Below are 12,598 nucleotides of genomic sequence, written 5' to 3' on the forward strand. Positions count from 1 at the left end.
AGCTGTTAATCAGCATAATAAAGGAAAATTGATATTTTTTAGGTTCAAAGCTGCTGGCCTTAGAAAAGGATGATGATTTGGTTGAAGTGCAGGGAAAACAAGTTATTATCCCATGCAAACCTACAGCACCAGATGTAACCGTTGACCTTCAACCAGACTACTTAGTAAGTAATTGCAATTTTCTTTAATCTGAATCATGGAATTTATATTTAAGAACCTGTCTGTCTTTCTGCATTTCAAACAATACACAATTAGGGATAATGTACTTTGATCTGGCTAAAGCTTTTGATACTTTTAATCATTGTCTTCTGATTCACTAATTATACAATCAAGTCAACATTTATGGCAAATTTCTAACCTTGCTTAGTGATCACGAACAATGTGCTGTTTTTACAGGAACAGTTTCTAAGTTTCTTCCTATCCTCTCTGGAGCAGGGTTGATTCCTCCATGTAGGAAGTGAGGAACTTCCTACAGTTAATTTATACTTGCTTCCATTTCTATAGTTTTTAGGAGTTTAATAATATGCCAATGCCAATTATGAGCTCAATGTACGTACACTTGACTAGGTTAGCTACTGTCAAGAGTTGACTGGTGGCGCTCCTTCCAGCTGCAGCCAAAAGTCGATGGACACACACACTTTCCTGCCCTGCCTGAGGAACCTCGCTGGTATGAACTAACAGATGGATGAGGAGTGGAAAAGAGGCAGCAGGAAGGTTGCAGTTTTAAAGCATCCAGCGAGGAATCATCCAGGGGTTCCTACATCAGTGGTGCCAACCACATCAAAATGGTACTAAACATGGCACAGTTTGATCTTCTTTGGCCCCTAGCATCCTGCTTTTGGCATAATGGTCAAATCATATAATCTGCAAACGCGAGTCCATGGGAAAGGGAAATCGAATTCTAAGGAATAGGTTTTCAGGAAATTGAAATAATATTATGTTCAAATCTTATTTATACTTCACCAGCGGACTTGTTTCAAATAAAAGGGAGTATACACACACAGCGACACACTTTTTTACAACCATGCGACGATCCATCATCCTCTATCTTTTCTTTATCGTGTCGATTTTGTTCCTGAGGAGATTTTGCGGCAGTAAATCTATAGAAGGTTGACGGTAAACAAACCATTTTCTCAAACCGTTTCTAGTTCTATGTTCAACCCATCTCGTTTGTTGGGCCATTCTACACAATTTTGTGCAGTGAATAATAAGTAACGCAAGTTCAAAACTCGAAAAATATATGCATAATTGAACTTAAAACTGTAGTTATCAGAAAAAAGGAATTAATAATAAATCCTAGCACAATTTAGAAGAATTTATCATAATTTCAGAGTTTAAGCAGCACTTTTTATTATCCTCAATCCACACGACAGGGAGAGGGGACATAATCGAAATTTTTGCAAAATCTGAAATATCGTCATGTACAGTATATTTTTTATAGGTTCGCATTAAAAAAATCATAGTTCAAGGGGGTAGGGGCCTTCCCTACCTTGTGCGAGGGCCTGCAGGTAACAGTCTAAATGCAATGGATAGTACGAGCTATTTGTGCGACTGTAATTGAACGCATTTTTCAAACCTTCCTCAGTTTACCATAATTTCTTCCTACACTTCAAAAAAGCCACGAGTCGCCACTGCTCTGGAGTTCCACAGGGTAGTGTTCTAGGACCTCTCTTATTCATATTTGTTGATGGCCTTGCTGACCATCTCACATCTCCCTCTTGTAATAGCCTCCTTTTACAGATACTGTAACATTTTTAGAGAAATCTTCACTTCCAGTGATACTGATCTCCTCAAGAGTGACATAACAACATTTACTTCCTGGTGTCTGATATGGAACCTTACATTAAACCCTGAAAAATGTAGTACTATTTCTCTCAAAAAGAACCTGTTAAAGTCATCTTACCCATATTAGGAGGCAATGACATCCAGGTAGTATCTTCTCACAAAGACTTAGGAATTGTTTTCGACAACATTGAGGAATGTTGTCAATGATGGACTGATAAAGATTGAACCAGGGGAGTTGCCACCAGGTGATTGTGACTGAACTCTAGTTCACCTTAAAAATTCTTAAGCCAGCCACACACCAGATCTGACACAACATGACACTGTGAGTCATTCTTGTCGCACACTGTCTCAGGGAAGGTTTTACCATAGTCCCTAATGGGAGGCTGCACACCCGACAAAACATTTGACTCGAGTCACCTTGCGACAGGTTGCAAATGTTTGGGACAAAACAATGAAGGCCCATGGAATTTCGTCTTGTGTGGAGCAGATTTTGACAAAATGATTTGCACATATGCCAATCCATTCACTTCAGCCAGAGACATCTAATCACTTGAAGCCAGCAATCAAATGCAGTCATTCAATCTTACTTAAATGACTAATGTCGTATTTTCTAACCAATTATGCTGGAAATATATTCAATTCACTGTATATAAACTGATACATCATTTCTACATAGACATTGATGCTTTGATTCTGCTGTAAACTGTTACACTTACAATGCATCTTTACCCGCTTCCCAAATTATAAAAGACATACTTAGACTTACTGTGTACATGGACGAAATCAGCTATCAAATTTTAGCCAACAAATTGACGCATCTTATCGCTTCATGTCATTACATTGTGGCCCATCGTGTTGCACTTTGCCACGTTTTATCACGTCACATCGGTGTGTGGCTGGCCTTGGCCCACCTTCCAGCCTACCCAATTATATAATAATTTATAGTAGGGCTAGAATCACACATAGAGAGATGGATGAAGAGAGAGAGAAAGAGATAGAAAATAACAGATAGAGAAATGAATGACAAAATAAAAAATGATAAAGAGATTGAGGAACAGGGAAAGAGAGATATAAAGAAATGAAGGGAAAGATATGGAGAACAGAGGAAGAGAGAGAGAGAGAGAGAAATTCAATTACAGAGAAAGAGAGAGAGACAAGGAATGATAGAGAAAGAAACATGGAATTAAGGTTAAAGAGAGAAATAAATAGGTAGAGGAACAGAAGAGGAGAGAAAGACAAAGATAGAAGAGAGAGAGAGAGAGAGAGAGAGAGAGAGAGAGAGAGAGAGAGAGAGAGAGAACAGAAGAAGAAAGGAACATATAAGTGTAGAAGGAAGAGAGAGATAAGGAAAAATAAAATGGAATAGAGAAACAAGAAAGAAAAGAGAGAACCTTAGCTACAATAGCCACTGAAACAAAGCCCATCCGAAAATATTTCGTTCCACTTTTGAGCCTACTTGGATGAATTTTTTGACAACCAACTGGGTTCAACTCATGAAATGATACTTCCTTTATTAAAACGTTTGCAGTAGAATACCTAATAGAAATATTGTTTAAAATATGACTTATTTTTGGTGTGGGTGGGATGGGGGAAGGGGGTAAAGAGATCAAAATTTATCTCTGTAGCAGGAATATCCAGATAAATTGGCAGGAGCAATCCTTTGCATCATCCACTCTTTAACTTGCACCCTTACTTTGCTAGAAATCAATTTAAATTTGTAGTTTCATATGGACACACTTTCAAACTTGAGGATTTGAAATTATTAATTAAGAAGGTGGGGATGGGGCAGATTAATGGTACCATAGCAGTATCAGGATAATAGCATTTAAACTCATGGCCATGAAAATAGGTTGCTGGGCAGAATTGCGCTGGTGCCACATATGGGAAAAGCAAAGCGAGAGTGGGACAAAAGTCACTGGTTATCATGGAATGTGTTGCATCATCAACCGGACTGTGTTGCCTAGTTCGAGCATCAGACCGACCTCTCTCCGGGGCACTTTTGTGTTATCCCTGACCTTTCAAGCAAATCTTGTCAGTTTGTATCACATGAACTACAAAGACCAACTCTACAACTCAACAATGAGACCTCTCATTCTCTTAAACCTCCGAACACACGGAGTTGTGCTCCAACGAGGCATCAGCGTGAACTTCTGTCAGCCGCCTAATTTCATGGCCATGCGTTTAGTTTATTGATTTGGTGGTAAAATTGTCGGGTGTTTTTGAAAATAGCCCTTAAGCAAATTTGTTGTATCTTTTATATGAGCATATAGGTATAATTCATACACTGTGTTTGCTTAAAGTAAATGTTCAAACACAGTTTCTTTTGTAAGGCTTTACTCCAGTGGCACAACCACAGGGGGGCAGGGAGCATTTCCCCCCAACCTTGGTCGGAAATGAGTTCTAAGGGGGGCAAGGGGGGCAAACATTGACGGTCTAGTGTACCTGCAGGGGGCAATTACCGCCCTGAACTTCAAATGCAAATAAAAATACTTTTCGTAAAATTTTCTTTCTCGCTTCGCTCACAATTCCTGCTTTTCTTAGTCTTATCAAGATCAGAACCATAGTTAGGGGGCGGTGGGAGAGGGCCCTGGGCACCAAACAATCTACATGTAAAAAAGTTGTAAAATTCATTGATTGATTTTTTTTTTTTTTTTAAGTTTACTTATGCACAGAAAGGCTAATTGAGACTGGACCTATAGCTTAAAATGTGTTCCGAAATAATATGTGCCTCCACTGGGTATCGAACCCAGGACCCCTTGATCACAAGGCTACGATATTACCAGTATGCCATTGGGGAGGCACAAAAGTTGTAAGTGATATAATGCCATGGCGTTCCGTTAAATTATTTGCAGCTTATTAAATTAATATTGATTTCACCCTGCAAAAAAATTGGATCCAAAACTTTTCTTGCTCGTTTCGCTCGCATTGTTTCTTTGTTTGCTGTAATACATTGTAAATCACCAGATAGAGAAATAACACTTGTCTTAATTAATTTTGTTTTAAATGCATGAACAATTGTTTTCAGGAAAGTGAGCATGCACATTTTAGAGACAATTTATGTCATTTTGCTGTTGGTTTATTGTGAGATGGATGAATTGGTTGTGTAACGTATTTAAATATTATATGCTGTATATAATATTTATTAAATAAACTTTGAATACACACACAATTTAGTGTCCACGTCACTCCACGTTCCATATATGTAAAACATATATCGAGCATGAAAGTTATGTTAATGTAAAAATAAATATATTTGGAATGCATTTATCAAGCATTTTCTGTCTTTCAATAATAGTTTATGTGCTTGTTTCCCGTTATTAATGTGAAATTGAACGTATCAAAAAAAAATCAAATAGTTTGTTGGAACACAGATGATTTAGCACAAACTTCTACCCCCTTTTTGCGTAATTTACGAGGATAATAACGTCTTTGATACTACCACTACTAATAGTAATAATAATGTTGGCCCTGGGTTCGAATCCGGCTTTTGAATGGATGTTTGTGAGTATCCATTCATCATTTTCATCATGCCATCACTCATCCCCATCTCCGCAAATTAGCCATAAGTGACACAAGAAGCAATGTAAAATAAAGCAAATCAATAATAATAATAATAATAATAATAATAATGATGATGTTATAATAACATTATTATTATTAACATTATAATAAAAATTATTATTATTATTATTATTATTATTATTATTATTAGTGATACATTTATCCTGATACTTTTATCCTAATTTGAAGCAGTGAAGGATATGTCTAAGATGTCATACTTTAGATCATATTAATGAAATTTAATTAGGTCTTTCTGGATTGCTTACAAATACAGAGAAGTGGTAATGGTTAATACTAGAGTGCTGCAATGAGCGTTTTTCGCTCGAGCGGAAAATATGCATGGGCAACACTAGATGGCACACAGAATTGATAGTTCTTCTGCTCGAGCAAAAAATGGTCGAAACACATTCGAACTCTCGAACCCTATTAGTAAATGTATTTCCGTAATTTGTCTATGGTAGTGGGTTCTCAAATATGCATTGTGAAGTACAATACGAAGTGAAATTAAAAAGTAAGTGAACATAATCATCATCTCCATGTTAAAATCCAGTTTTGTGTATCTTACCGAGATATGTGAAAATGAAATAGATGATTATGAGCTGAAACTGCTTAGGCTAACATTTTATGTTTCTACGATTATTGTCACATTGAAATGATGTTTGATTGAATGTTATAACTGCATTTTATTATTTCGCAGAATATGATAATTCTTTTTGGTAAGTGAACAATGATGTACACGTATTCAGGGGGTGCTCATTGCTATCTGAAGTACATATGCATTACGTCATCTGGGAGGATCGGGTTTGACAGTGCTCGTTGCTATGTGCAATAAGTTTGATGCAGGGTACATTTAGCTACTAACACGTTGCAAAAATCGGTACAAGCAGGTCATTGATTTTGTCGCATTCGATATATTTTTATTGTATTATTTCTCTTGAAATGAGATTGTTTTGTTCATTCCACCTATAATCATGCCTAATTGTGCAGTAACAAGCTGTGAGAATTATAACCAAAAAAGTAAAGGAAGTGATATAAAATATCAGATTTCCAGCTGATAATCGTATAAGTAAACAGTGGATTCGTGCTTGTGATCGAGAACATAATATTAATATTAAAAATGCAAGAGTGTGCAGTGCCCATTTTTGTAAAGAAGACTATGTGCGAGATCTATAGATCCACCAACTTATTTGAAACCCTGGCCAGAAACAAATGGCGCTAGTGTCGAATGTTTAGGAGGGGAGCTCGGGAACTCTGGGGCAAGGGAAGGGATGGCAGAAACACGTGTTTTCCCCCTGTGTTGCCAAATCTAGAAGTGGGCGTGTGCCGTGATAGGTTTGCAAGTAAACAAATATGCAGCTAGACGTTGTAATTCAAATAATATAGCATAAGAGAGAGGAGGGAGGGGGACACTAAAGTTAAAAACGCCTGCTGTCTCGCAGAAGGATATCAACAATTTAAACACATAAGATTAAGATTCTAAATTATGTAAACTATAAAAAAAAATTATGTAAAAAAAAAAAGAAAAAAGCATGAATCCAAGTTTCATCAATGTAAACAACAGGCCTTCCTTCGTTGGCCTCCCTTCGTTGCGGAATCTGTTGATCGCAAGAAGATATCTTGCTCTCCAAACCACAATGTTGCTTCGTTCAACCAGAGCTAAGCGAGAGTTTCTACATTTTTTAAATTTAAAGCCGATTTGTTTCATAATTTTCCGTAATGTTTCTCGCCCCCCCCCCCCACTGATAATTAATTTCTTCCTGAGCAATAGCTAAAAGTTTCAATATTGTAGGAACTTCTCTTTTCACTACGTACATTTCATGGACAATTTCTGGTCAGGGGTTTGTAAATCTTTTTTTTCTCTTTTCAGTTTTTTAAGCAATGACTCCAACCGTCCCGTTAGATATTTTGATTTGATTTGATTTGATTTAGTTTATTTTACTTCACGTTTTGTGCCTCTTGGCTAATTTGCGAAGATGGGGATGAGTGATGAAATGATGAAATTGATGAAAGGACATTCACAAACAACCAAGCCCGACCGGGATTCGAACCCGGGACCCTTGGCGTCGTAGCACCCGTTAGATATACTGCTCTCTTTAGGGGTTGAACGAGAGGATAATTCCACCCTTCTCGATGATTGGTAGTAGCAAATTTCGCTCACTGCTGTGTACAACTTTCGACACTTTACACTTAGCCTACTCAAAAACACGTCTACGCACATCAACAACACTCCTCAAATTCTTGAAGAGAGTAAAATTAGCAACACTGTGTCAGCGGAAGTGGGAAGGTCCTTGCCTGACCAGCGCCAGAGCAAACACCGGGGGTGAAAGAAGGGGGTGGGGGAGGCCGGTTAGTTCGCATATTTTCCGAGGTTTCAGAAAGCTTGGTGGATCTATAAGAGCAGAACTTTTGTGTTTGCCAACAAAGAAAGTACTGATGCCAACTGCAGTGCCATAAAATTACACCATATTACTTCAGTGCAAAATAATAGAGAATGTGGTGTAGCAAATTCTCCTGAACCTTCCTCTTCAAAATATGAATCATTTTTAGGATATGCTGATAAAGACTGTGGAGATGTACGCTACGAAAGGTGTGAAATAAGGAAACGTTCCTTAAATAAGCTAAATACTATGTTGTCGAAAAAAAAAATAGTAGGTACAGAAGCTGCTAGCAATGTTTTGTTGTTGGAAAACACTATTCATCACTTACAGAAGAACAACACACGTTTACATAAAGAAATTAATAAGTTAAAGATTAAGAACAAGCTCTTGCAACTTGCTTTAACCAAAAATACTAAACAAGTTCAAAATCTTCAACATAACCTAACCGACAATGTAACAAGAAAACTCACGAATATCTTGGGGAAAGTGTTCAGTGACACTCAAGTATAATGGTAAAATGGTAAAATGAAATCCCTATGGACTAAAGATGATATAAGCAAAGTGTTGACTCTTCGAGCCATTTCAAAAAAATGTTACGTTTATTTGAGATATACAGTTGGTATACCTTTACCTGGACTTTCTACGTTAAGAAGATGGGTGTCAAATTCATTTCATTGCCGGCCAGGTATATTAGGTGATGTTTTGCAATTGATGAAATCACAAGCAACAAAACTTAGTGAGGGGGAGAGGTTATGTGTTTTGAGTTTCGATGAGATGAATGTGGATGCTCGGGTTTGTTATAACCAAGAAGAAGATAGAATCTATGGTCCCCGTAGTCAGGTACTGGTTGCTATGGTCCGCGGGCTATGCACAAATTGGAAGCAGCCTATATATTACGATTTCGATGTGCTAATGACCGGCAAATTACTGAAAGTAATAATATTAAACATCGATAAAGTAGAATTCACAGTTGTTGCTGTTGTTTGTGACATGGGAGGTAAAAATGCCAAAACATGGAAAGATCTAAACATTGATTTCAAGGGTAGCTGTTTTGGAAACCCTGCAGATCCATCAAAACGTGTATCGGTTTTCGCAGATGTTCCCCACATTCTTAAACTTTTAAAAAATCATTTTCTAGATGATGGAATTACGCTGCCTGATGGCAAGCATATTGGAAAATCTATTGTTGAAGGTGTTTTGTCTTTAGACAATGCTGAAATGAAACTATACCCGAAGTTAACACCTGAACATTTATCTGTGTTCGGTAGACAATGTCAAAGAGTCCGGCTTGCATGCCAGTTGTTTTCCAATCAAGTTGCACAGGCAAAAAGTTATCTCCTGCCTGATCAGCAACATGCTGCAGACTTCTTCAAACTTGTGAATGACGCGTTTGATGTGCTGAACTCTAGAATTCCAAGGAATCATGACCAGCCGCTAGCCAGTGGTTTTGGGTTAAATTTAGAAGAACAAGAAGCAGTTTTACACCAATTCTTTTCAGTAGTTGAAAATATGAAAACCGGCAAAGGCAAAACTATTCTCCCGTTCCAGAAAGGTTTTCTTATGTCTATTCGTTCCTTGTTGGGATGTTTATCTGACCTTAGGAAATTATATGGTGTTCAATATATTTTAACTTCGCGTTTAAATCAAGATTGTATTGAAAACTTGTTTTCGCAAATAAGAAGCATTGGACAAACATACGATCACCCCTTGCCAGTGGAATTTAAAAGTAGATTGCGACTTATCATAATGAGCTGCAGCATATTACACGTTTCCCTAACCAGTTCTGCGCCTGTTTATCAAGAAGATCGTGAAGATTATCTAACATCTCATCTCTTCAGTGGACTGACTCCTGACATGGAAGATGTTATCAATATGATAGAAGGAGACGCAGATGTAAGGGAAATGACACTTGGAGATCTTCCATCATTTCCCAACAATGCACCTTCCGAATGCTCTGCTCAAGGCCTTTGCTATTTAGCAGGGTACATTGCAATGAGATGCTGCGTCGTTGATCCATCTCTGGGTAATTCTAGTGGTGGGAATATGAGACACGCCCCACAAAAACAAAGCAATGGGTGGATTGAAAAACTGTCGCAAGGAGCGTTAACAGTTCCATCTTATAGCTGGCTGGAGACGTTAAACAATTTGAAGTGGTGTTCCTAACCTTTCGCAGCAATAATTTATCTTGTAAGCCATATGTCATGAGGAATTTGATCAACATATTAACAGAAAAATACCCTCGGCTTCATCCTGACGTCCAAAGAACATACTCCAGAACGCGAACTTTCATTCGCATTTGCCACCTGAACGCAGCAGCCAGGGCTCAAAGGGCAGTGCAGTTACACTGGAAGAAGGCTCGGAAATGGCAGGCTTCACACATTATGGCAACCGATTTAAAATAAATATGTGTGAACTCTCTCTAATTGTAAATCACATTACACTAATAATTTGTTTAAAAGTTTGTTTTATTTAAATTTATATTAATTATGTTCGGGTCTCTGAGTTCCATATTTTCAGAAATTTTACGTACAGGAGGATGAGGGAGTGTAAGATTGGCAATTCGTGCTACAAAATTTTTGTTGTAAATAAAACCCCAAACCTTGAAAACGCAACTCCAGTTTGTAATTTCCATAAAATGTTAATTTTCGATATCAAAGTGAGGTTGTACAAGTTACCGTGCTGATAAGTTACAGTTGCGTGAAATCGTTTTGCATATTAAAAGCTATAATACGTGTACATGCAAGCGAAGAGCGAAAGTGTACAAATACGAATGCAACACCCTTAACTAGCCAAACCTACTTGCAACTGGATGCTAAGAACACCAAACCTAATTCACCAAGCGTACAGGAAGGGATTTACGAACACACAGAAAATTTAGCTCATTGATAATATTAAGCAAAGCCAAAGCGAGATGCAAAGGACAACACGGTAAACTCACGTATAGTCAGGAGAATGTTGCCACTATTACTGCATTTTTTTTGTTTATATTTCTCCCTTGTACATGTGACATTTAGAACAGGTTAAGATAATATATCTGAAGCATAAATGAAAATATACCAAATAAGTTACAAGAAATCACAATGAAGGACTGTACAAAGGTATGAATCGTTACATAGTAAAATTTCATTTTTGGACTTTGTCTTGGATTTTCCTATTACATTTCCAAATACATTTTAGTCGTCTATAACCAGGAAAAACTATTCTATATGCCGAGCTCATAGCACAAGTATATAGTTTGTCAACTACACCACAATGAGCTTACTGTTTTAAAGAAAATTTTCCACGAAAGGAGAGTATGGCATCCATTGTTTACACTGAGTAGAAAGGTACAAAATCATCCACATTATATTTGTGAAATATTAAATTGAACGAAGTAGTAAAACTTCATTAATGGGCATTATATTTATTTCATACAATGCTCAATATCGTGTACATAATGTTATAAAACCGGAATATACATTTTATTCAAGAAGTGTAATTTACTTTACTGTCGTTAGAAGGCAATTACGTGACATTTTACTATCTTGTCTTCGCGATTAGCCCAAAGTGGCAGAAAAGTGGAGTGAAACAAATAAACAAAATAAATCTGAAACAATCATTTCCTTTTTAACTCTTTCATTCATGCAATTCTTCTTTAGCATGTTAAGATTATAGCATACTATGATTATAGAATGAAGACATGATAAATGAGAACATGCACAACTATCTTTGTAATATATCGATCAGAAAGTTTGAAAAGTATGGATTTTCACAATACATTTGCGAGTTTTCAATTATGTTACTACTAGTGCCTCACCGATGGAACAATGGTAGCGTCGTTGCCTTATAATCAAGGAATCCCGGGTTCCATACCTGGTGGAGGGACATAGTAGTTCGGATCCCACTTTAAACTGTAGATCCAGTCCCGATTAGCCTTTCTGTGCATAAAGTGGACTTGTTGAAACACCAACTCAATCAATCAGTCATGTTACTAATCATTAAAGGAATGCCTCAATACCATCCCGAAGTTTTGATAATTAATAATTCCCCCTCCTCAAAGTAATAAAACACTTCCCTCTCTGAACCTCCCATAGAAATTATAGCGGCCGTTTGCTTCGGCCAAGCTCCGAACGAACATAACCGAAGGGGCACCGAGCATAACCGATCCTCCCATAAGACGTCACGCACTCGTGCATGATCGGCAATTTTCGGATGGCGCTACCTTATATATTAAGTTACCTTGACACGTACTTCTTGCAATGTGATACGATATTTGTAATTGCTTACGCAGGTCTGTCAGTATGTGTATCCATTTTGCGTTTCAGTCTGTAGATATTGCATATGTTCATATGTGCTGGATTTAAGTCTTACATAATAATATACAGAATTGTTATTTAGAATTGTAATTGTGTAGAGTGATTTCCTTCCATGTATGAGTTTTATGTTGACAGTGCTGCTCATTAGACTCTGAAATGCGGGACGTTGCCAATCATTCCACTATGCGTGTGGAACGATCGAGCGTAGCACACTCGAGCATTGGAGATTCGAATGAGTTTGAGCGAGCGAAAGTGGCCTGATGCAGTAAATACAGTTTGGCACAATATAAGTTGATAGGTTTTTTTTTTATCTAGTTGTCTTAAGACTAATAACTTTTAATTTCCACTTTTCTTTTATTACAAGTAAGATTTTTGGAATTTTGCTATGGAGAGATACACAAGTGGTCAGTGAACCAAAATTGTGAAATGCTCCTAGAAAATAATCAGTTGCTAGTTTTGAGGCAACAACCATATAGAAAATTTTTTAACTTTCGTGAGGCACTGACTAGGAATACAATTAACAGCCTAGTAAAAAAGTTTGAAAACATTGGAACTGTAGGAAATGCTTGGCATACTAGA

General features: G+C 37.3%; 1 protein-coding gene across 1 annotated transcript in view; it reads left to right on the forward strand.

Moving 5' to 3' along the window:
- Window positions 1-12,598, forward strand: part of LOC146004141 (mast/stem cell growth factor receptor kita-like) — a 107,302-nt gene that overhangs the window by 17,317 nt on the left and 77,387 nt on the right. The window contains exon 4 of the mRNA XM_083142806.1: window positions 43-164. Within this exon, the coding sequence (XP_082998932.1) occupies window positions 43-164 (122 nt within the window). The remainder of the gene's footprint in view (window positions 1-42; window positions 165-12,598) is intronic.

The sequence above is a fragment of the Lepisma saccharinum genome, chromosome 21, assembly GCF_977018435.1.
Source record: "Lepisma saccharinum chromosome 21, izLepSacc3.1, whole genome shotgun sequence".
NCBI classification, from domain to species: domain Eukaryota; kingdom Metazoa; phylum Arthropoda; class Insecta; order Zygentoma; family Lepismatidae; genus Lepisma; species Lepisma saccharinum.